This window comes from Oryza sativa, chromosome 6 (assembly GCF_034140825.1).
Source record: "Oryza sativa Japonica Group chromosome 6, ASM3414082v1".
In the NCBI taxonomy this organism is placed as follows: domain Eukaryota; kingdom Viridiplantae; phylum Streptophyta; class Magnoliopsida; order Poales; family Poaceae; genus Oryza; species Oryza sativa.
Genome location: NC_089040.1, coordinates 17,869,879 through 17,895,932, shown reverse-complemented (window position 1 = coordinate 17,895,932; position 26,054 = coordinate 17,869,879). Strand labels below are relative to the sequence as shown.

Below are 26,054 nucleotides of genomic sequence, written 5' to 3'. Positions count from 1 at the left end.
CTTTTCATAAGAATGTGTGCAACATCTGTAAATTAGTATATAATATCTCCTTGGATTGCAAAACAAAATGCCAACCCCCATTCTGGCCAACCACTCTATATTACATGAGAAACATTTCACCGTGCAAACATACATATACTCCGACAAAAAAATCACAGCAAAAAAATATATAACCACCAAAAATGGCACATGCCTAAAACATAATAAGCATATCAGCACGATTCGGATTATCAAAGCAAACAGTGAATGATGTACAGCTAGCATCCTAAGCATCATTGTAGTAAGGCAAATTAAAAAACAAATCTTGAAAAATTGCACAGGAAAATGGATGGAAGCAAAATATTACCAATAAGATATGATGACAGATGGGCCAATCTATCTCAAGGAACATTCTCAATGAAAATAGCATAAAAGCAAGCGAAATATTAGCATTACCAGGTGCTTATTTAGCATAGCTAGTGGCTAGTGCAATGCAATATTACTGAAACTCATCAACAAGTGGTTCAGGCTTTCGCATGACAAATAACACAGCTAAATATCTTCAAAACATAAGTCACTCAGGCTAGAAGTTAGAGCTCTTTCCAATCAAAAAAGCACATTTTCAACAAACAAGCAATGCATTGCTTCTACATGCTGTGACAGAAAACTAAGCAGCTCGGCATGAGGCGCCGCTATTGGAGCACTGTGAAACGTCGAAAGGGTCCTTTGACATGTTGAATGCCCCCTGGAAGCACCATGCTGTACCATCCGAAGGAAACGGGCTCTCACACACAATCACCTTACAGTCTTCATTGGCCAATTTGACAGAAGCCATGAAAGTCCTCATGCTGGAATGCAGACGATCAGCTGAAGACGAATACGATTGTGCCAGCACAATGACAATCTTCTCCAGCACCTGCCCACGCTCAGCGATGAACTTGACGAAATCAAGCTCGCTCCTATGTACTCTGAATTCACGGATGATCACCTTCTTGATATGCTTCTGAAGGCAATCGATTGGGCCAGTCTGCTGCAAGAACTTGGGATTGAGCATGCCAGGGGGCTTGTGGATAGTGGTCTCGCACTGCAAATTAAATTGGTTCGGAGTCAGAGCACACATATTTGGCAGATGGCAGTCACACAAATTGGATCATTCATGGTGAAGCTATTTACCTGAATGTAGAGTGTCTCGACGTTGGGAAAACATCTGAGGAAGATAGGCAACATCTTGACTTCATTGTGGTTAAAAAGTTTCACCTGAATTCCCAACACCCGGACGCTGCGGACCATGTTTTTTGGGCTCACCTTAGTCCCGGCCTGCAGTTGAAAAATTGTGCAATTCAGTGAGATGAGAAATCCAAGATCAATCAAGATTCACTCATTTGGGACAAAATCAAACGAGATGAAAAATGCTGCGGCCCACACCTTGATGATGGTGTTGCCAATGTTCAGTTCATGCATTCCAGGCACCAAGAATCCAAGGAAGCGCAGGTTGGGTGCATGGCCAATCTTGATCTTGGTACACATGTTGATGGAGCAACCATCCTCGTCGATGACGCCACCGACCCCGCAAATTTCCCAGAACATGAGCCTCTCGAGGCGCGCGGCATGCTCCACGGTGATCTCTTCCACGACGGACTCGCACAACTCCACGCAGCGCAGGCTATGGCTGGCGACGCGGAGGCGCACTAGCTCCCGGTGGCCGACGATCTCGAGGTTCTCCAGGACGGGGCATCTGTCGAGCAGCAAGGCGAGGTCCCGCACACCCATGACGAGGGAGCAGAGGCCGAGCTCGCGGAGGTGGGGGAAGGCGCCGGCGCGCTGGATGGTGGCGACGTCCGGGAACCTCAGGAAGCCGATGTAGAGGCAGGTGAGGGAGCTGCACCTGAAGAGCGTGGCCGGGAGGCGCACGCCGGCGTCGAGCTTGGACGCCTGGTGGACCAAGACGAGCTCCTGGACGCCCTTGGCGGCGAGGAGCTGGAGCCAGAGCGCGAGCTCGGCGTGGTGCGCATCCATGCGGGTGCACGTGACGTGGACGCTGCGGAAGGGCCCCCGGGTGCGCGGCGAGGGCCCTGGACACGGCGGACGCGACGTCGCGCGTGCCGTCGACGGCGCGGCGCAGGACGCCGCCGAGGCCGTCCACCTGGTCGATCTCGGACACGGGAGGCGGAGGGGGCCCGGTGTGCTTGAGGTGGGCGTCGGCGAGGACGAGCGGCACCGAGCGCCAGAGGCGGCGCCAGCGCGTGGAGAGCGCGGAGGTGAGCGCGGCGTCCCTGGCGGGGAGGCGGGAGAGGATGTCGCAGAGGATCCCGACGGGGAGGGCGCCGGTGCGGTCGACGCCGTCGCGCGGCGGCCTCGCCGCGGCGGCGAAGGCGAGGGGCGCGTGGAGGGAGACGGGTGCGTCGGGGAGGGAGGAGAAGACGTTCTTGGTCACCATCTTCATGGTCTCGTCGAGGCCCATCAGATGCAGCATGTTGGTCTGCATCGAGTCCATGGCCGCAGCCCGCAGCGAGGCAGCTCCCCGGCCGGCAGCGGCGGCGACGGAGAGCGGAGAGGAGAGTGGAGTGGATGGAGGCGGCGCTTGTGGTGGGAGTGAGCAGCGCAGCGAGGGTTTCGTTTTGCTTCTCTTGTGTATTGTCTGTTTCTGTTGCTGGGCCAAATGTCGGAACCATGCATTTTTTGTCGCAGGCCCAAGAAGCAGATGAGTTTATCGGTTTCTATATTCTCAAAAATAAAACGTTTCTTGTACTATATTGTACTATATTACACTGGTGTAAACCTGTGCTTAATTTTCTAATCACATGATACTATTGTATTGCATGAAGTCCAGCTGGCTGCGATTGGCTCATGTCATATATTTTCGTCTGTTTTTCTAACGATAAATGAAGTGTTGTAAACATAGCATTTGATCTCTGCACCCACTATAAGTACACAATTTTATCGTCAAGGCTTTTTTTTTACAAACAAAATATAAATGTAAACACTCACATACATGCGCACACTCGGCCCCGTGAATGCACATATGCTCACGTCACCCCCAATGAGCTCTTTCGTGATACTGGACCGATGTATTTTCGGATTGACGAAATCACCACAATCATCTATTGTGAATAGTTATATTTCCTACTATTGAAAAAAAGTTAAAATTTGCTATGAGAAACTTCAAGTAAAAATTTGCTACGAGAAACTTCAAGTTTGCAGTATTTGTTGTATGACACCCAAAGAACACGTATTAGCTGCAAGACATTACGAAAACATGGTGATTAGCTGCTGGACATCGCACGTATTATTTTATTATATCTGGCGCAAGCAGAGAAAGAAACCTAGGTACTATTTTGCCCATGTGTCTATCGACTTGTAAGGTCAATAGGTTTGGTTCAAACCAAACCCAAACCATTATCACTCTCCCGATCCGGTCCATTCTCAATTTCATGGTCCGGACCCGGTTGGGTTAAAAAGAAACTTGTCGTATGGGCAAACTCGTAATTTTGGAAAGTGTCTCTCTCTATTTATACTAAATGTAATAAATAATCCGTTCGGTATCCAGCAACTAATTACCATGTTTTCGCAGTGTCCTATACTAAATACCACAAACTTTGAGTATCATGTAGCAAATTTACCAAAAAAACCATGCGAGTTCGAGTAGTCGGCGGTGGCGACAAAGGCAGAGCGCGTCGTCCCTCCAGATCCGCGCGGCCTTCACCCTCGTCCGGTCTCGGGGAGGATGGAACGGAGAGGCGCAATGCTGCCATCCGGTCCGTCGTCACCTCAATCCGCCTACTCCTGTCGCCGGCTGTCGTAGGCTCTCCGAACCTTCCATTATAATTGAGAGATTCAATGAATAATTCAAGTCATCAAACAAGCATAATGAAACATCCGACGCCTCCAGAGAGGAATATTGGAGACATTGCTGGGCCTTTAGCCTGTCAGTCAACTTCAGCCTGAGATGTGCCCGTCAAACCACTCGAAGGCGGCGACTAGATGTGTTACACATTCAGGAGACTTGACAAAAATGGCTAAAGATCTACAACATCTCAAAAATTCTTAACTCATATTCATGTGAATCTAGTTTCCAGGATATGCACTAGATTCACACTTTCATCTTAAGCATGAATATACATAGCAAGATACATCTAAAGCAAATAAAATTCAGATTACATCTATTTAATAGATAGATAGGCCGATCGGCAAAATATAAATATTAGAACAGCGGAAGCTTGACTACGTAATCCTCAAGCACACCGACTAGGGGTTTATCCCATTAAGTTCAAATCCTTGAAGAGGCAGTCGAAACCCGCATCACTCAAATCTAACTAAGTCTATTCCTGCAAAACATAAATTAAACAACATATGGCAAGGCTCAGTACATTAATCAAATTAATGTACTAGCAAGAGCACTATCAAACCTACATACATGAAAGCTCTAAGTCAAAGGAAGACTATATGTGGTTTCAATTTTCAGCATAAAGTAAAATTCACAAACCATTTGCAACGTAATTTAAGCAAAGCATTTAAGCAATGTGTAAAGCATATTAATTATGGAATGATATCAACATAAATAGATAGACATCATTCCCTTACAACACAACGGAAAGTAAGTCAATCATATCACATACTAGATGAATACCCCGCGCGTTGCTGTGGGATTTTGTAAAAATAATTTGGATGAAATTCGTATGGATGATGTTTTAAGAGAAGATAATATGCTACATGTAAAATAAACTAATTCCATAGGTAGAGAGAAAAAGAGAGAATCGATATAGCAAACTTAAATACTCTCGCTACCAAATGTTTCAACAGTACGTACACACTCGTAATCTATAACAACAATTAAATATCTCTGCTTAATAAAGGGAAATGTTAAACCCTTGTGCATATTTTGTTCACTCGCTTATTGCTTACTATTCCTCTCTCCTGCTTCAGGTTAGGTTGGAGTCTACTGCACGCCTCCTCAAATTCAGTGTTTGATTTGGGGTAAGTGAAATTCCGATCTTTTAATTCAGTGAAACCTAACAGTCCCTAAAACATGTATCTTGTTGTCAAAGGATCAAGAAAAAAATTGGACAACAACAAAAAGATACAAACTCATATACACACTCACACACTTATCCCTATAAAGGCACATATGCACACTCTAACTCTATGAGGCACCTTCGAGAGATAGGGCCAGCATATTTTTAACATTTAGTTGGTCACCGAAGGACATTTTGTTCTTTGACAGATACATCACCTTCAACTGAAAAACAATTAGCCATTCATGCTCTTACATGTTTTTTTGTTAGGACACAATTAGAGTAAAGCACGTAATAACAAATTACACTTAGTTACTGAAATGTGCGCCAAGGAATTTGATCAGACCAAACAACTCTAAGTCCTATAAAATCATGCCCACAGAAAAGTACAAACAATTTTGAAGGACAAATTCCGGACACATCTTAGACCCCTAGAAATTGGTTTTGTCATATCGTTCATGAAATGCTAATATGATTGTTTGATGAATTTTTGTGCTAAAAATTCATAGAAGAAATAATAAATTATTGGGCATTAATTTTATATGAGAATATTATTCGCAGCCCAATTTTACTGAATACATGTGAGGCGTGTCTATATGATGTATGGGTCCAGAAAAATTCAAATATCGCACGACATCCAAATATAATCAATATTGGACTCGTTTTGTTCTATATTTTGAGTAGAGACCATAAGTACAAACGGATTTTGAATAGGATATATCATATGAAAAGTATGAGCTATCAAAGATTATATGGGGGAGAAAATTGACTAGTGCTAGCCATATGGTTGGTTGGTTGCTTTTGATAATCACGTCAGATTAATGACGATTATATCTAGATTATCGGCAAGCACAGCCAAGGCATGCAAATGATGTCCAGGGCCACTGTCATCAGCGCATTATTTGCTTGCTAATTAAGTACCATGTTTGTTAAGCATGTCCATTATCCGGAGGAGATCAAATATTTAAGCGTGATTAGCCCAAGATTTGCGGACGCGGTTGAGAGTCTCAGCCTGATCCATCCATCGTTAGCTCTGCCTATAAAAGGCACCGACTCCGTCCCTCGTGAAGGAGAAGGAGAGGAACACAGGGCGCAAGCGCTGCGCCATTAAGCAGCAATATGCCCTAGAGGTACACACCCGCACCCACATATATTCACAGAGAGATTAGAAAGAAGATGCATGCGCATGACACAGGGTGCGTGATCGCGGATCAGCAACCTGTAATCGCTGGCGCTGATGGCATCTCTATCGGCGAGTCTTCAGCAACAAGCTGATCTCGTTCTCCATCAAGCTGCTTATCCAAGATAACACAACAACGCCGTAGTGCTGTGCAGATATTATGCATAGCCCGGCATCATCTCCTAGAGGGAGCAAATATACACCGTAGCGTTGTGCAGTTGCACGGTCGAGACGGTAAAACAGTAAAGTGGAGTACTGATGAATATGTCGTGCATGCACACGCACACGTCATCTTTGTCAAGCGATTAACATGAGCTGCAAATAAATACAAGGCGAGCCTGACCCTCATGAGGGTTGGACCGTCTAAATTATCAATATCAAATATTGGATATGGATATTTATTTATATAAACTTGGGATGAGTTTGAGCCTTAATTATTGGCATCGGACCAACCATGATTTATACATATTTATATTCATGCCGAAAGAGTTATAGATTTGCCTCGTGCATGTCATGTACGAGAGCAATTTCTTCTCTCTCTAAATTCTATCAGATGGATGGGGGTGACTCTCAAAATTCTTGAAGACAACAAAAACAATGCTAGCCAGGAGGGCGGGGCATGCAGATTTAAAACACACGTCGACATCATGGCCGAATGTTGACGAGATGAAATGGCCGATTTATCATTATTTATGCTATGTCCGAGACCGATGAGGCCGGACGACATATTGGCCAAAGCTAACAAAGCTATAGCCATTCACTCATTTCATTTGTCTATGACCGATGAGGCTAGACGAAACCATGGCTGAGTGCCGACAAGGTCAGGTCACTACATTATTAACACGTCTAAAATGGACGGGAACCGGATACACCGTTGCTTGGCACCGACGAGGCAAAGCAACCACAAAATCCATGTTTGATGAAGGTCGGGGTACATGACTGGGCACCGACGAGGCAAAGGTCACCCCTTCACCAAATTCCCTCCGCACACCGACGTGATGGTAGTATACTGTGACCGGGTTTTGGCGAAACAAAGCCACCCGTTCCACATTCACTATATTCAACATTAAGTCTACACCAACCTCAACCTTCGGCGAGCAAACAACTTTGAAGATGACGATCATAAAGCGCAGCTTAATCGGAGGTGTTCCATAGGCTCGCTCCTGTGGATGTAATTAACCGGTAGTCTCATTACTAGGCGCCGGGAATCAGCGGACTACACACAATCTCTAGTCAGCATACATTTCCATTAAGCATTCCTCGCGAAGGCAAAAGGCGAACTCCTGCGGGAGCCCTCATGTATTTGTAAACATTCATGTTAACATGAATCATGATTAATAAAATACAGGGTTTCCCTATTTTCTGTGTGTTCGTTGTTTTGTTTTCATCAAACAATGATTTTAGAAAAAGGCTCACCTTTATCATGTTTGTTCCACCATAAACTTTAATTTCTCAGAGCTGTTTCAGTGACTTGCACACATGAAACAGGAAGCACCAAAAACATAAGATTTATTTGACTCAATATGATTCAAAACAAAGAGATGAGCATGTATATGTTATCTTACCATGTAAAACTTAAAGATTAGTGTGAAAATTCAGCAACCAACAACTTTACTTGGCCATTAGTTATAAACAAAACTTCAAACTGAAATTAGCATTGCCTGACAGCAATTGCAATATGCACTAAGCAATCCAAACTTGTGAATAGGGGGTCAACAAACCTAGAGCAGCTTGTTTAGAAACAAAAATAGTGATTCAGATTTCACCATGCTCCTAAGTCGTAACCATCAAATCTCTGAAACTATCATATACATACCTGAATTCATTCCCTTCGCACATAGCCCAAATACATATCCATAAACCATTAACCATTATTGGATCAATAAAAATTGGGGGTTAACTATTTTCAGCAATATAATATATATGTATGTAAGCAAAAAGGTGATGCAGAAGTAACGGAAGAAACACAGTGGGAGTGGACCAACCTTGATAGTGAAGAAGAAGCAATGTGCAGGATATGGTATGGTAACCCAAATTCCCAATGTGAACGCTGCATCAAGAAGAAGAAAATTATCATAGCAGCCTCAACATATGCAACTGCGAAGAATAAACAACAAGACATTCTCACACTCGCATGATCCTAATATCTGTTTATGGTTCTGAGAGCCAGATTTAACTTGCCTGTTGTGAATATGAGAGGAGAGGAATTCAAAGAGAGACCATGACGGATGTAGAACTGGAGAGGCCGGCCGTTTTATACAGGGCCATGAGTAGGCGATACGACGATCTTGAGTAAAATTGTTGCAGGGAGTAGAGCACATGACTTGTATTAACCACTGCGCCTCCTCACCCAATTAATTTGGCGGTTTTTATTGTAAATGCGGGTGATTAAGGGAGGAAGTGAATATTGTCTCTAATGCTAAAGAGGATGAGGGAGGGGGCGTTTGAAGCCGACATGGTGCTAGGGCTCTTCAAACGCGCGATACCTGCAGCCGTGCCAGGCTAGGGCTACAGGGGCGTAGCGCTGCGGTGTGGCTGGCGCGTGGGGGACGGCGGAGGCAATGCGACACGGGGAGGAGAAGCGAGCAAGCCGGCTGGTGGGCCCGCACGTGCTGGGGAAGCAGCCGCCGGGGGAGGGGAATCGACCACACCGCATCTCGCGCGCACGCACGGGGCGGAGGAGAAGCGAGCGCGGTGGGCGAGGGGAATCCGCATCTGCGGCGGGCCCACAGTGCAGCTCGCGTGGGCGCATGCGGGGCGGAGAAGGAGCGCGCATCTGGCGGCGGCTGAGAAAGGAGAAGATCGAGCGCCCAGATTAGATCGCAGATTAGATTGAATAGCTGAGATTTTACAGGTGACGTGGCTTAACCACAAATCAGCTTTGGGTCTTAACTATATAGAAAGAAGGGATACCAATCTCATCATCATCTCAAAACATTTAGTTCCAAAAGCATTTAGAAATCACAAGATTATACCCATAGCACATCATCACTACAAAAGATCTTATGATAGATGACGATTCATTTACGTCACAAACATTGAAATTTTCGTCACGTTTCGTAATCTGTGACGCTCGCATGACAAAAATTCATTCGTCACCTATCATGCGTCTCTAATGGCATTGTATGATGAAACCTTATTTTTTTCGTCATTAATCTAGTGACGATCCTTCTATCGTCATAACTTTGTGACGCTCATATTCGTCATTATCTAGCCTAAAAAACATCATAAAATATCTGATGGCCCATTAAAATCCATGTATTGAGCACCCTATTTATGGGCTTAGCCCAATGGCAAGCCTGACAAGATTTTAGCCTGGCCCATCTATGATATAGCATATTTTCAGCCCAATTCTATTATATCCATTTGCTTTAATATCAAATAATAAATAGGCCAAGTCCATTGCAAAAGCCCATATAAGCCTAAACATTATACAACACCATTTTCAGCCCGTCATATTATATTCATTTATATTAGTATCAATTAATAAGTGGGCTAAGCCCATATAGGCCCAACAATCAAACACAATAACAACCCATATAGCACAAATGTTACAGCCCAATTAGCATCCAACACAACCCAACAAACATCCAATACAACACAAAATTTACAACCCAGTTAACAGCCAAATCCAGCCAAATTCATCTACTGGTGGGAGGACAAGGTTGTTGCCTCTTCTTCTCATTTACTTCTTGCATATCTTTTGCCAAGAAACAGACCTGCATAGATGATCACATAAGCTCATTAATTATCAACGGTCAAGTAGCCAGCTGTTTCTTAAAAATAAATAGTTCAACAAGTTACTGAGATAAGACTATATAAAATGGAAACTGTCTTGCTTGCTACCTATAGCATATCTTCTGTAAGCAAGGTGAAAACCAGCAAATCAGTAAAGTACAGTATTGCTATGGATAGACAATATAGAATAGTGACCTTTCAGCTTGTACGGTGGGAGAGGGAGACTAAGTATTTGCAGGCCTTTTTGCTCCTAGAGCCAATCTCTTTGTTCACCAGGTCCTGGAGGCCTGATATCCATGGCCCTGCAGCCTGCAGGCCAAAATGAACTGATGTATAGCGATCGAGGCAAGCTTTGCAATGTGTTATAATCATTTTAGTTTATTGAGGATGAACTTTTACTAATTTGACACAAAACGCTCTACAATACATTTTCAGAAACATAAATATCCAACACATATTGTATAAACCACTACTTACAACATGATCCATTTTAACCCTAGATGTTCATTGTTCATTGCCGCAGAGTACAGGCAATACATACTAAATCACTTCAAGGATGAGGGCATACATGGTCAAGCTGATTTTGACCACAAATATTATCAAATTCCACCATAATATAGTAAACTGGTAGCAACAAATATGACCACTATGCCAACTGCCAGAGCTGCAATTTAGCCCCAATATGTGTCCTGACTTTACATGCGATGCTAGAAACTCAAGAAAGTAAGGAGTAAAATTCTTCCTCTTCTGTGGCCTGAGTCAACTGTTTTGCACTGTTATAGGCAAGTATTCCATACTCTCATTTTGTGCATAGCAGAAACCATAAACGGTAATACAGTATAGCCATCAAATAACTAGTGATAAAAGTGTTTATGCTTGTCAGTAAGTAATATATAGATATAAACCAGTACAACTAATGGTAGTTTCCAGATTGGGTTCTCAAACCAGAAAAGGGTAATCAGTCGATAAATCATTAAAGAAACATATCTTACTACTAATACATAGGAGTACATGAAGCTACTATGTTGTACAGAAATTAACATTAGCCAACACAAATTTCATCAGCAAATACGAGGAAGATTTCACAAGGCTTTTTCTATCATTATCGACCAAACACATATTGACTTCTATCATTCGGTTAGTCTATAAGCTCTAGAATAGATGAAATTGTGCCGCGGACACCCAACCCAATCAACACGAGAGGACTGAACATAAATCATGACATGATGTCGTACCAAAGCAATTTCCAGCAAGAGAGAGGAGTACCGAAGTTGTGGCCGACAATGCAGTGCCAGGTAGGGCCGTGGTTCTTGTCGAACTCCTTAATGTACTCCACGATGTCCTTCTCCATGGTGTGCTTCTCGAACGCCTACTGAACAAAGAAAAACAAAAAACCATTTCAAATCGCAACCCCCCCAAACCGTGAGCAATCCGAATCAGGAAGAATGGAATTGAGAGGAGGGAGGTGGGGGGAATCGAGTCGTTACGACGCGGTCGATGTCGAAGGCCTCCTGGCGCATCTCCTCCTTCATGTTGGCGCTCTTGATCTGGATCTTGTGCCCTGCAAGCGGCGGCGGCGGCGCTAGGAGGCGGGGAGCCCGCGGAGGCCGGCTTGCGGTCGCCGTCGGAGGAGGCCCTCTCCACCCGCCCACCGTCACCGCGCCCGCGCTAGCCGTCGCCACCCGCACCCGCACCACCAGCAGCGCCAAGAGGGAGGAGGGAGCCATCTCCGCCGTGCCCATGCAAAGAGCACCTCGTAGACCGCCTCTGGAGGTCGGCGGTGGAGAGGGGGAGGGGAGGCCGTCGCCACCGGTGGTGAACGACGCGATGGCGGCGGATGAGCCATGGCGATGTGGAGGCACATCATGTCGCTCATGACCGTGACAACGGCTAATCGATTAGTTTTTAGAAATCTGCAGAGTTTGTACAGCTTTACCCACAAGATGTGAATCGCTCTAGTTTGTCTGATACCCGTCGGTACTACCACACTCTACACATTGAGTGGGTCTAGAGGTGACAACGAAGCCTTTACACTACTTAGAATCTAGCCTTGCACTAGCACGATACGTGTTCCTCCATCCTAGGCATACTTGAAAATATGTCTAGAACCGTTAAGTGGTGAGCCCACGCCTTAAACTTAACGCCGTGGTGGCGGACACGACGGAACCCACCATGTGGGACAATACCGTTGTATTGGACACGGTTAGTCACCTAAACTACCACGTAGGGGTAAATAGGAAGCTCCTCTGAATCATCGACTAATCCCTCGGAATTATCGACTAACTCATACACACCGGCCTACCAAAATGCAAGGTTAGTCCTAAATAGATTACTCAGCTAAGGCCCCCCATAAGAGCACATGTGGATGTACAGTAAACATAATAGGTGATATGATGTTCGGTTCTTAATCGACTCAGGCGAACACTCCCCCTATCGGTATGCAACTACTACCATATGCATACCATTTGCCACTCAAGTCTAAAATCACATTTTATCTCATTTTATTTCACAAATAATCAGAGAATCACCTCTGAACATAATGTTCAAAAAGTGTGTTGCAAAATGTATAGGAAGTGAACCATAGCCATATTTTTTTTGTTTATCACTAAGCAAGGCTAAGCATTTGCACTTTATAAAAGCACAGTATAGTCATATGAGCACAATCAAAGTACTCTAATAATCCTAAGGTTCAAAACAGTAAGGAAGTGATTTTCAAAAGGGGAGTTATGCATCTTTTTAGGGGACAACTACAATTTATAGTTTGGAAGTACCGATAGTTAGAAAATACGCATGCAAATTTACAATCAAAATATTTAGCCCGAAAACATGGGATTCAATGTGTTCAAAGGAAAGGCAACACTTGCCTTGGTTGATATATGACCTCACTGAAATTAGATATAATCCATCTCTATTACCGGTATCGATTTCGCCATCTAAAATAAATAACAGTAACGATAAATGCCAAAACATGTAAAAATCCAAAATGATCTAAAATGCATGAGTTTACTAGTGTGGTTAGGTACTGGTCCAAGATGAATTTAGGTGAAATAATTTATATTTTATTACTTTGCATTTGAGAGTTATTAATTTTCAAAGTTTAATACTAGCTCTAGATTAATTAACCTCTAATAGTCCTTTGGTGCATTTTAGGTCTAAGTTTTGTGAAATGTTGGTTTGCTGCAGTGAAGGGGATGCTCACAGCAGTTCAACAAAGTTGGTTTCACAATTTTTAAAGTTAGCATGATTTTATTATGAATTTTACAAGCTAGATCATATGCTATAGTCTTTATTAGTTATTTCGAATTTTAGATATGTTTTGGGTACTGTATGTGCCATATTTTATTTCATAAAAACTAAGTGCATGATTTTTGCCAATCTAACAGAACTGGAATCACCTCATTTGGAGTTGTAATAAATCACCTATGGGTTTTATACTTTCTAGTTTACACTACACTAGTTATTTTACCAATTAAATAGTTGGTGATGATTTTAATACAGAAAGTATAAGTTTTAGTTCATGTAAATCAAGTGTATGATTTTTTTAGCACACTGGAATTTGGTTCACTCCAAATTAAGTTAAGATAAATTTTATATGAATTTTCTAAGTTGGAGATTGCTCTAAGTTCATTATTTCTTATGTGAATTATTAGAGCTATTTCTTCTACTGCAAGTGCCAAGTTTTATGTTTCCATATTAAGGTTCATACTTGGTGATTCTACAGAAATTTAGTTCATCCAGATTGGAGCTAAAATGAATTTTATATGCAATTTACAAGTTAACCTAATTTTCTGTTGATTAGATATTCACCAAGGCATTTTTCTTATATTGTCCAGATTTTAAACACATAGGGCCCACTGGTCAGTGAGAGATATTTTGCAGAAAGGTCCCTAGTGGTTCTAGGAATAGGTCCCGAGGTCCCTAGCACGTTTTAATTGAATCTTCATTAAGACTGCTCAAAGTTTTATGTATTTATAATTAGGTTCAGGTCCCACATGTCATGCTCTAGTTATTTACAAATAGAACCCCATATGCTTTGATCTATTTCTAAACACAGTCCTTAATGCTTAATGAAGTGGGGACCACCTGTCATAGGCTCGGCAGAGGAGGAAACAGCAGCTGCAGCATAGCTTTGTTGGATAGTATAGGAAGAGGAATACTGCGAATATTAGACACACTTGTATTGAGCCTCAGGGGGCCGGTATATATATGAGTACATGGGGAGGAGATAAGGAAGAATTACAGATATGGAAGGAGTCCACACAAATCAATCCTATCCCAATATAACTCTAACTACCATATATTCTATTATCCTCCTGCAGTCCAAGCGTGAGCAGCGTGGACACTTGGACGGGAGAAAAAAACCGACAAGAGTGCTCAATACGAATGATAGCCCTTTGTGCCGTAGTCGACGTAGCCAAAGCGAAGGAGCCAAGAGAGCCGTGGTCGATGAAGCCGTGCGTAGAGTAGCCGTGGTTGATGAAGCCGTGCGTAGAGTAGCCGTGGTCGATGTAGCCGAAGTCAAGAAGCTGATGTCGAGATAGTTGAGCCGCAGGGAGCGCATGAGGTGCCGTAGAGTGGTCGTGGACGCACAGGAGGGCGTCGTGAACCAATGGTGCGTGAAGACGCGCTAGAGACGAAGACGGTGACACAATCGCGGCGATCGTGGAGGAAGATGACGCCGAAGAGCTGATGTAGTCGAACCATGAAGGACGAGACGTCTCGCCGGGTTTGCCAGACTCGGGGACAACTCGGGACGAACGCGCGCAACGGTGTTGCCAATACCGCGCGGGCGAGGTAGGGGACCACCATTAATCATACACCAATGTCGGAGAAGACTAGCAGAGAAGGCCTCCGGGACGGTCACGGCGCGAGAACGGCGTAGAGGAAGAATTGCCGGAGCAGCACGTAGTTGTCGGAGAAGAGCGAAGCGTAGTCGAGGAAGATACGGCGACGCTGGCGATGAATCATGTTAGACGAAGTAGAAGTAGCGGGACCAACGGCCTGGACGGCGACGTCAGTAGCCATGTATATGTAGCTGGACCACTGGCCTAGAGCAGCGACAGTGGCAACTTGGAGATGCGGCGGCGATGCTCGAAGTAGACGAAGAAGACCCTCAGCGGCTGACGATGACCAGTGCGGACGACGAGGTTGTCAATACGCGAACGGCGATGAAGACGACGAAAGCGGCGAGGCTGTGGTCCGAGAGGACAACACAGGTGCAACTCCATGTCGATGCAGCGGCGGGAACTCCACCGATGTAAGGCCACGCTGAGAAGGGCGCCTCTCAGCATTGCAACAGCCAGTGGATAGGGACCATGGGCAACGGCACTGCGGCCCAAGGGGGCGACGCAACGGCGACCCAGAGCTTGATGGCGTAGACGCGTGCTCGATGAAGATTGGTTGCAGAAGTCGTTGTAGCCGGGCGCTTGAACGGGTGATCAAGCCGAAGATGCGCGAGGCGGAACGATGAAGTCGAAGCAGAGTCGATACCGATGTTGGAGACGCGCATATGTCGACGAGGCAGTGGGCGATGCAAACCCGTTCAACGGGAAAAAAATACAAGCAGACGCCGATGGACAACAGCAACAGTAACACATTGGCAGTCCAAAACGTGTCACCTCATGGTCCATGGACCAAGTCCACAGACCAACTCCACCTCGCACCCCTTTTTCCTTCCCTGACAGAAAGAAGCAGCACAGTCCACAGAGAGAGAGACGGGAGTTGGAGGCTGGCGACGGCGAGGGAGCCCGGCCGATGGCTTGGCGCAGCAGGTGGCGAGCTGGTGCCGACGACCGGCGTAGGTTAACGGGCGGCGACCAGCGTAGGTCAACATGCGGCGACCGGCCAGTGGAGGGTGCGGGGCGCCGAGGCCGGCAGGAGGCAGGGCCCCGTCGGCCAGATCAGTGGGCGCCCATCATCGTGGAGCCGGTCTCCAAAACCGGGCAGGGGTGGCGGCGGTGGAGAGGCGGTCGGTGAAGACGGTGCGGCGGAGGGATCCAGGCGGAGGCGCGGTGGTCGGCCGGCGACGAGGAAGACGAGCGGCGACGGGGAAGACGAGTGGCGACGAGGACGGAACCAGTCCGGGCGGCAGGAGACGGGGGTAGAGGACGACGAGGAACGGCGCGACCAGATCAGCGGCGAGTGCTAACTGCTGCTGCTTGACTCGTGTCGATAACAACGACACGACAAAGAACGCGGCCGCCGAGGAGATCGAGATCGATCCGTCTCGGCGACAAACGACGATGCAGACGAACGACATGTCGTCCAAGAAGATCGAGATCGATCCTCTCATGACAACGACGATGAACGCCCGGAGATTGATCTCTCCAGGACGACACAACAGCGACCAATCTGGGAACTGAACCAGATCGATCTGACGCGAAGACGAAAAAAAAACGGGTGGCCGCCCCCGGGAGATCGTTACTTCCGGGGGCAGCGGCGGCGGAAGCGTGAGAGGGGCGGCTCTAGGTCGCCCGCTCTGATCTCTGATACCATGTTGGATAGTATAGGAAGAGGAATACTGTGAATATTAACACACTTATATTGAGCTTTAGGGGACCGGTATATATAGGAGTACATGGGAATGAGATAAGAAAGGATTACATATATGGAAGGAGTTCACACAAATCAATCCTATCCTAATATATCCCTGACTACCATATACTCTAACAAGCTTCACCGGCCGGCGGGCTTGACGTCGACATCGGCGGCGAACGGCGGCGAGTCCGACGTCGCACCCAAAAGGAGAAAAGTGCGCCAGGCTCTTGCGCACCCGACGATGTTCGTCTTGTCGCCGGAGATGGCCGGAGGCAGCGCGAGCGGCGGTGACCACTAGTCTGCGTTTGCATGACAATTTCTAGTGAGGATTTGTGCGTTAAGGTGCATGCATGTGTGATTACGATGCTCCTGGAGACTTACGGAATATCGCCTGTGGGTCGGTGATGGATGGACGGTGATGGCGACCTTAGAAGTACTCCGGTGGCGGCAAAGAATGGCAGAGCGACGGCGACGACCACTCCCCATGCTTCGGCCTGCCAAGAAGAGTAGTGGAACGGCTCAAAGACAACCTAAGGATGCTACACGAGCGAGGAAATGCGCCGAAACTCACTCGGATGCAAGGATTCGACGACGATATCCGGCGGCCGGACTTGTGGAAGAAGAGTTCGATCTCCTCAACGGCGGTGTATTGGCTTCGATCTTCCTGGGCGTCTTTCTCCCTGGACCTAGGCGACGTCGTTGGCGCAGTGGCTCGGCCAGAGATCCACCGGATGGACGGGAACGGCGATGCGACGCAAGGCGGCGCTCTGGACGTCGGGAGCGACGACGAGCTCGACGCAGGGTGTTCGACCTGTGCGAAATGAGATTTCAAAGACACGGATGTATCAGGCAGAGGTAGTAGATCACGTTCTCATGGATGAAATGCGGCGAAGCTCACTAGAGAAATCAAGGAATGGATCAAACATGTCCGGGTTAAAAATTGAGAAGCAGGGGCGGATCAAGCAACAAAAAATTTGGGGGCTCAATTACACAGTTTCTTTAACCTCCAGCCATCTAGAGACTTTTAGTTTATCATTTATAGTGAAAAAAAATAAAGGGGGTGCTTCGGGGGTATCCATGGGTCTTGTGGGTGTAGGGGGATTCGAGTCCCCCTACACCCACGTTGGATCCGCCCCTGTTGAGAAGGGTGTTCTGGGTTTCTCCGAGGAAGTTCTTGGTGTTTTGCCTAGTGGAACACGATGAGGGATAGATAAAAATCACTGTGGTGAAGTGGCACTCTAAGGATGTGTTTGGTTGGAGGGATATCCCTGGATGGGAGATGGCGATTCAGTTTTTGAGTGTATTTGGTTGGTGGGCAAGGGTGGATAGGGCGGTCCGGAGAGGGAATATTCCACGAAGATGCTGGATGAGTGTATCCGGCCAAATTGGCCGGATGAGGATATCCACCTTTGCTAATCTTGATCATTAGTTCTTGATTAGCAATAATTAAAGTATATTATTGTTAATTAGTAATTAACTTGTCAAAATTAGTGTTGATTAGATATAGTTACTCTATTTTATTATTAATTAGTATAAATTATGGCTATATTAATGATAATTAACATATTTTATTATTAATTAATATGTTGTTGTTTTCATTCAATCCATTCTCATCCACCCAACCAAACAAGGAAATGGATGGCCATATCCACCTAACCAAACAAAAAACTGGACCACCATATCCCTTAAAACATGGATGGCCATATCCTATCCTATCTTGACCATGAACCAAACACACCCTAAGTGATGGATGTTGAGTTGGAAGGGAGGGGTTAGGTGGCAAGCTTAGACATAGACACGATTTTGGGTGTGAGGGCTGTGTTTAGTGCTAAATTTCAGTTTGTACTTTATCTATGCTAGAATGAGAGGGTGCCAAGGGGTCCCATTAGTGACTTCCTAGGAGAATGGAGAGGTATGGTTAGGTTCTAGGGTGAAAATTGATTTATACTCCCTCTCTCTTTCTTTGTCTTTGATTTAAACAAAGGATTGATCATTGGAGTGTTTTTAACTAAGGTGCATAGATGATGTGAATGATAAGTGGGCCCATGTAGATGCTTCCTAGAAGTAGTGAGGTAGGGTATGAATTATGGTGAAAAGTGGTTTACAAAGCACTCTCTCTCTCTCTCTTTGTTTCCTCTTTTAACAAATCAAAACTAATTATTTTAGTGCTTGCTTAGAGTAGAATTGGCTGTGGTGCGAATGACACATGGGTCCCACCAGGCTAGGTCCCACTTGTAAGAGAGATGTAGATGGAGAGGCCTAGAAGCTTTAAATTTTCTAAGTGTTGAATTTATTCTAACAAGTGGTTTTAATCCCTCTTCTCTCTTCCATTTAATTTAGAATTTTGGTGAGACAAGGTTGCTGCAAGGTGGACAAGGATTTGATGGTTCAATGTGCCAAGTTACAAGATTTAATTACTTTTTGAGTTACTATGGTAATTTAGTAAAGATGCCTAAGTTACCATGTTGACTGCAGTCTAAATATTGCTTAAGCAACTTGTGGCTCTCATTTCATATGGTTACATTTCGAATTTAATTAAGCCATTACACCAGGTGGTAGAGTACACTATAGTTAACATTCTGACCAAGTGGTTTAGCTAGAAAAATTATGATTAAAGTTTGGTGAAGGTGCAAAGTAGGCTAAATGATATGCTGTTTTCAGATTTCTAGCTGAGTTAAAGGATTTATTTGAGGTACCATTTGATGTGATAAATTCAAACTAAAATTACTGTAGACTTAGGATGCTGTTTAGTATTTACGAGAATTTTGGTGCTATTTGTTGTTGCTTGATTTATTTTTAGGAATTTTCTTTAGACATGACATGCATGTGAAACCTATTATGAGATGCACCAAGAATATCGAAAAACAAACCTAAAATAATAAAAATGCACATACAACCAAGTATATTTATTTCCATTTTAAATTTTGCTTATTTTAAATATTATATCTCCATTTGTTTTCATTTAGCTCAAATATTTTGCTCAGGTTGAAATGCAAAACCAAAATAATTAAATTCCTATTTTATGGTTAAATCAACTTACTTGAATTGAGATTTGCTAACTCAATATTTTATAAAATCTAGATTTTGGATTAGCTCTAATATTTTTCCAACAAAACTTCGTGTTATCTTATTTACAGGATTTTTAGTCTAAGATCAACTATTATGCTCTCAAATGCTTTAGCTTTCAAAAAGTTTTTAAATTTTCCTCAAAATTTTTCCTAGGTGAAATTCCTGGTATGTTACATTTTTTCTCTCCTTTGCCTCTTTCTCGGTGAGCAAAGGAGAGAGACGCCTCTCCCAGGCCGGGCCCGCTTATATCTGGCAGCTTTTATAGGTCATAGACTGCCCTCACAGACCAACACAAATCTTTTCTGCACATTTTGTCCTCACTCGTGTGCATCTGGGAAGAATTTCTCGAGGCCAAGCATGCTTAACCTCAGAGTTCTTTCGAGATCGACTTCCGGAAAAGAAGTTGCGACGGTCACCTATCTCGAAATTTCTCGAGGTCAAACACGCTTAACCTCAGAGTTATTTCGAGATCGGCTTCCAGAAAAGAAGTTGCAATTTGTTGATATGAGTATTTTATTAATCCTATTAAGCCCTAGACCGGGATGTCACATCCTCACCCTCTAAAGAGATATCGACGTCCTCGTCGATCAACCCCAGGCCAGGTTCGTCCTCTCTTGGCTACGTCCGTGTGTCCAGTGCCAGCGCATGTGCCATGCTGTGTGACCACTCCGTCGATCAACCCCAGGCCAGGAACGTCCTCTCTTGGCCACGTCCGTGTGTCCAGTGCCAGCGCATGTGTCATGCTGTGTGACCACTCCGGGTCTACACCAGCCATGCACACCATGCCTGCGCAACTGCGACGCACGCGCCCGTGAAACCGCGAGAGTCAGCTCTGATACCATTTTGACGTCCCACCTCTCCCAGGCCGGGCCCGCTTACATCTGGCAGCTTTTATAGGTCATAGACTGCCCTCACAGACCAACACAAGTATCCAATCAACCTCGCTCTTTAATTTCCCTTTTTTTCTTTAAGTGACTTGTCCTCACTCTCTTTTTTTCTTCCCTCCACCTCATCATTTATTTAGCTTAGATGATATCTAGACATTTGTGCTTAGATGCATAGTATATTACATGCCTTACTCCACTTGCTAGAGTAAGTTCAGAGTTAAAAACTCCCTATTCTTTCACCTTTTCAGGCTGCAGCCTGCATGCAGGTCGAGATGCTCTTGCACATTTAATTTTAGATTAGCAAGTCCACAAATGCCAACGTTAATTAATCATGCATGCTTTTCTATGTTGGTTAACAGGAAACAATTCTCTTGTGCGTCACCTTGATCGATCCGTGGAATTGTTTTTCGAAAGCAGTGTAAATTTCAGAACTCAGACAAAGCTTCCAACTGGTGTCTTCACTATGTCAGAACTGACATCTGTAACACTATTTGTAACACATTTGGAGATATGTTACTGGGGAAGGCTATAGCAACGAAACCTTATGTTTTGCAAGACATATTGTAACACATTTTAAATATGTTACAGTAGGTATCTCTTATATTACCTTATAATTCACCAACTCATTCTTACGCCTACATTACTCATCATTCGTCAAATCCAACGCCCCACGTTCATCTACATCCGATCGAACGATCCTGGTCGACTCCACCTCCCTTCTCGGCTTCTCGCGTTCCCCCGTAGTCCCGTACGCTCGCGACCTCCTAATCCCGTCGCGCCTGCGACCTTGTGGTTTGCATTGCAGGGTGGCAGCGGCAGCGGTGGCCAACAGCAGCTAGATGCAGTGATGAGCCACCAGATCAGTGAATGCCATGTAATCTTCCTAGTTTTTAATTGCTCCAATCTCAGGTCCTCTTTCTCTATACTATATTTGATTGAGAACTGAAATGTGAAATCAATGAGTTGAAATATTGAAGGCATGTTTTTGTGATTTGTAGGATTACATCAAACTGAACCAATCAAATATGAAGAGGAAATGAGCGTTCTTTTTTTTTTATGTAGCACAACACCAAATAATTCTGGTTCTACGTTATCTAGCCATGTTGAGGGCTTCAGAATTTCTGATAGTAGTGATGGGAAACTTGAACGCGTCGTTGATTTCTACTTCAGTTCATTGTTGTGGAACTGCCATTATTTCCTCTGTTTATTCCTACGGAATTGTTGTTATGCCTGATCCAGTTTATAGCGGCAGAATTATTGTTGTTAGCCCAAAATGCAAAATGAAAAATGGTTTGATTCTCGTCTCTTCATCTGAATAGCCAATGTGCAGCTTATTTAGATGTCATGCTACTGGTTAGATTCTCATCTCTTCATGTGAACAACAAATTTGCAGTTTGTATATTGATGTCATGCTTCCTGTTCTGAACAAGTACCTGTTCAAGTTTATATAGTACCTCAGTTCTGCTTCTGCAGAATTAATGCACAATGATTTAAACATTGCTCCTTTGATTCAATATATTAGCATCCAGACTGAGCCCTGGGGCTCCTCTTCAGATGCTGCACTGCATAGGATTGATGTTACCATACTTACCAGAGGTATTAATTTAACTCCCCTCACTTATATATATTTCTTTCTTAGTGATTATCATCCGTACTAAAAAAAATCTCATCTCATCCAGAAGAACCTTTCTTGGTGTCAATAATTGGCTAGGTTTATGCAAAAGAATGCATTAATCTGCTGCAACCAAGACTGAAAACCATGTGTACCATGTGTGAGATAAAAAAAAAGGTTAGTAATTAGGGTAGTCACAGCCAAAATCTTGAATTTTTTCACTTTTCTATTTTTGGCAATATGGTGATAAAATGCTTATCCTAGCATGAACTATTAAATCTGAGTATGTTTCTGTGAATTTGTTGTTTAATAGTTGTAGATGCAGAAACCTCCTTCCTTGGATTTGTTATTACACTTTCAGTGGAAACTAATTTAGATTTAACAATTTTTTGTCTGAATCATCTGTGTCAATCCACTTAATCAATATAAGGACATGCTTCCCTGATTTAATTCCAGCAGGGGCTCTAGCAGTTTGCAGCTCGATCTCTGCAGCCCATCAGGTTCTAATTCATGAGTTTTAGATTTGTTTAGTGGAGTATAAAACTTCATTTCTTCTGGCAAATTATCAAAATAACCGCATTGTCTTGCTGGTGTACTTATATAGTTAGATGCACTTCCTGGAACTCTGTAAAAGTTCACAACTATTTAAAGAAGGTTGGTGGATTTTCTTCCGTATTTCTTGGTGAAATGAGAACTTTAACCTAGCTGTCTAAAAATATCTCCTCATTGCTTGAGTCAAAATAATGGCATTACAGTTCAACCATTTTGGATGCAAACTTTAATTACATGATAACAGAAATATTCCTGCTCAGGATAACTAAAATGTCATATAGTGATAACGATGCTGAAATTTCTTATATCAACGGAGTAAGTAGCATGCCTGTTGTTTGTCTGTTTTTGCCTTACTTTCCTGAAAAATACTCATGCAAAACAACAGGTAATTCTGATATTGCTCTATAATCATAATACGTCTGCTCTACCATTCTAAGTTCCTCGGAAAATCCACGGTTCAAATTTATTTTCTTTTGGTCCGCCACTACATTGAGTTTTGGAATAAAATTTGATTGTGGTTTTAGATGAATAAATTGAGTTTAGGTTTTGTTTTGCAACCTTGTATCTTGCATGAGTGGGGTTTTTTATTAACAAGATATCCTGGATCCTTTTTATGCACGAGAAGAGATACAACAACCATATGATTTTCAACTACTCTTATATGGGACTGCTGCTCTTATGAACGAAACATAATATGCTCTTATGCACACCTTGTATATTACTTCCTCCGTTTTACAATGTAAGTCATTTTAGCATTTCTCACATTCATAGGTATATATGTCTAGATTCATTAGCATCAATATGAGTGTGGAAAATGTTAGAACGACTTATATGGTGAAACAGAGGGAGTATATATTTACCTCCAGCATAGTGACTGACCCAATTTTTATCTTGAATGGTGCTTTAAGCACCGTATATGTTTGTTTTTTTTGGCCCTTATTTTTTTAATCTTCCTTCCTTTTTTCTTTGTGTAAAAATATAAGATGCTGCTCGAAATGTTCGGCGGTGCCATCTCGATGGCTTGCATGTATACGAGATTGCGGTGTTGGATTTCTTTGACCTTTACAGAACATTATTTTTCAACAAAAAGGAATATTACTGTTTTTTTGTCATCTTTCCTTGTATTGCAGGCTCTGTATTATGTAACTCGTCGTGTTTGGTGTCAACGTTTGGAATATATCTTACTAATTTACATTAGGGGCTAAGCAGGTTCAATTTTTCATTTCATTCCTACCTATAAAGATAGGTACTGTGGCATGGAAGATACATGTTTCTGTGCAAGCTAAATCACATTTATGCATAAATGTGATTGATTGCCAAAACTTGATGGTATCAAGAGAAGTCTCAAGGGATTAATACATGATTATGCTTTTCAGTGCTTTTAAAAAATGTTGGCCTTTAGTAAAACATGCTGGATGATGCGCTGAGAACAAACTGAAGGTGCTGAGATATATGCATTACCTGTTTTTATCTGATCCATGTACTATACTTGTGAGAGATGATGGCACATCTGAATAATGAAAATCGATGTTATTATTTCCTTTCTGAGGTAGTATTGAATTGTGTTTTATTTATACATTTTATTTGGGGTCAAATATCAACGGTGGCGGGCGGATCCGCCTCGGCCAGCCTCGCAACGGCCGGGCGGCTTGGTCGACGGTAAAGGCAGCGGCTCCCTCGTCCTTCCCCGCGAAGCTCCGGCGGTGGCCTCGAGCGACGACGGCGACGAGGAGGCGGCCGGGAGTGGCACCGCCGGCCCCACGCGCACACTAGCCGGATTCGTGCCGCCCCGGCCGATAACGATGATGATGAGGAGGAGGCGGCCATGAGTGACACCGCCGGCCACGCGCGCACACACGCTAGCCGGATCCATGCCGCCCCCGCCGACGACGACGAGGCGGCGGCGTCGTCGCCGCTGACTCCACGCGCACGCGCTGGCTGGCCGGATTCTAGGGTTTTCTTTTTTTGATTTTTGATTTTTTTTCGGAATTTTGGTTTCGTTTTTTTGATTTTTTATTTTTTCGGAATTTTATTTTTCCGTGCGGGTGACAAAACCCGACCGCACACGAAAATACGATTATCCCGTGCGGTCCACCTAACCCGACCGCACAGGAAGATGGATAATTCCGTGTGGTTGGGCCGCCCGCACACGAAAATATTTATTTTCGCGGATACTTGGGTGCAGACAGGCAAGACCTCTGCACGGAAAATTCCTTTTTTAGTAGTGTGAGAATTGGAAGTCACAAGAACCAAGGTATTTGCATGGAATATTTTTGTCTTACATCATGAACTTAGAAAAAAATGGAAGAATAATCATTTCGGCAATATGAAAGAATAATCATGTGAGTAATATGGTAAAAAACAAGACGCTAGAGAGATCACATAACCCAGACATGATTACAGGACTTATCAATATAGCAGTAGAAAAAGAAAAGCTCACACGAACAAATTTAAAATAATCTATACAAAGAGACTAGACTGGGAATTATTATTGACTACTGAGACTGGCCTAAACTCATGTTGCTTGGAGTAGAACTGCCATATGTTGCTTAGTGACAGCTGCCATGTGCTAAGTTTGGTTGAAATTGGAACGATGTGATGAAAAAGTTGGAAGTTTGTGTGTGTAGGAAAATTTTGATGTGATGAAAAAGTTGGATGTTTGAAGAAAAAGTTTGTAACTAAACTCGGCCTAAAACAACTTTCATTATGTTTGGAATAAATCTCTGCATTGTTCTCATCACTGCCGGGCATACGGAACATGCTGCTCTGACGTAAAGTCAGAGGTACGTCGTCACTGACGTATGGTAAAGGTGGGCCTCACCTGTCAGCGACCCATGTCCCTCTGACTTTACGTCAGTGGAGCTCCGTCTCGGGCATACCGTGCCAGAGAAAATGGAGAAAATGGACATTTGGCCAGCTTCAAAACTGGGTTTCGCTATTATGCCATCTTCAAAACGTGATTCGATAAAATGCCAACCTCAAGCCTACGCTACTCGCCGGATTGCCATCTTCTTATTTTCTCTTATTTCCAAAATATTTTTGCCTCTTTCTCATGGTAATCAGACGAAAATACCCTCCGCCTCCCCTTCTCTTCACCACGTGCACACCATGGCACTCTGCCCACTCACCGACACCCACCGTGCTCTCCCTTCGCTGCCACCACCGTGCTCTCCCTCCGCTGCCACCACCGTCGCTCCCCTTCTTCCCACCCCTCCTCCGTTCCTCTCTAGCCTCTCCTCCGCGTGCATCTGTGCCCTCCTGGACGCCACCAACGGGAGTGACGGCAGGAGCAACGCTGATATAGGAGCAGATGCATCATCATCGTCTTCCTCTCTAGGCGGTGGGACGTCGCGGGAATATGTGGTGAAGACTGCTCCGCCGGCGACGCAAGGGACTGCGGCGGATACTCGAGGAGGAGGATGTGTCAGTGGCCATGTTGACGAGGCACTCGGAGCCGATGCGTTGGCGGATTGACCCGACGAGCTCCT

General features: G+C 44.3%; 2 protein-coding genes, 1 long non-coding RNA gene and 1 pseudogene across 5 annotated transcripts; all 4 read right to left on the bottom strand.

Annotated features, from left to right (window-relative positions):
- Positions 1-380: 380 nt before the first annotated feature.
- Positions 381-2,582, bottom strand: LOC9269596 (F-box/FBD/LRR-repeat protein At1g13570). The gene is given in 4 exon segments (XM_015786623.3): positions 381-1,063; positions 1,153-1,296; positions 1,405-2,031; positions 2,033-2,582. Coding segments are annotated over 4 exon segments (1,629 nt in total). The 5' UTR covers positions 2,474-2,582; the 3' UTR covers positions 381-646.
- A 7,006-nt stretch (positions 2,583-9,588) lies between these two features.
- LOC9267530 (uncharacterized) lies at positions 9,589-11,805 on the bottom strand. Of its 3 annotated transcripts, none has more exons than XR_001546561.3 (4): positions 11,397-11,805; positions 11,176-11,281; positions 10,105-10,218; positions 9,589-9,890 (listed from the first exon to the last, which is right to left on the bottom strand). XR_001546561.3 is itself a non-coding variant. In XM_066311235.1 (4 exons), exons 1-3 carry the CDS (start codon positions 11,649-11,651, stop codon positions 10,179-10,181), a joined length of 429 nt encoding a protein of 142 aa, XP_066167332.1. In that variant the 5' UTR covers positions 11,652-11,805; the 3' UTR covers positions 9,589-9,890; positions 10,105-10,178. The 3 variants fall into 3 exon arrangements, 2 of the variants coding, with proteins under 2 accessions (XP_066167332.1, XP_015642127.1); XM_066311235.1 differs by having other exon boundaries at positions 11,145-11,278; XM_015786641.3 differs by having other exon boundaries at positions 11,176-11,278.
- A 2,595-nt stretch (positions 11,806-14,400) lies between these two features.
- LOC136356808 (uncharacterized) lies at positions 14,401-15,544 on the bottom strand (annotated as a pseudogene).
- Positions 15,545-16,427: 883 nt separating this feature from the next.
- LOC9272588 (uncharacterized) lies at positions 16,428-17,354 on the bottom strand. Its single transcript, XR_001546637.3, has 3 exons — positions 17,018-17,354; positions 16,828-16,940; positions 16,428-16,745 (listed from the first exon to the last, which is right to left on the bottom strand). It is a non-coding gene; the product is annotated as an uncharacterized lncRNA (long non-coding RNA).
- Positions 17,355-26,054: the final 8,700 nt, after the last annotated feature.

Coding starts and splice junctions, on each gene's coding strand:
- LOC9267530 (XM_066311235.1), bottom strand. CDS start 11,651: ATGGGCACGGCGGAGATGGCTCCCTCCTCCCTCTTGGCGCTGCTGGTG. Junction 11,279..11,396: donor CCTTCGACATCGACCGCGTC/GTAACGACTCGA, acceptor TTTGTTCAGTAG/GCGTTCGAGAAGCACACCAT. Junction 10,219..11,144: donor TCTTGCTGGAAATTGCTTTG/GTACGACATCAT, acceptor TTTGGCCTGCAG/GCTGCAGGGCCATGGATATC.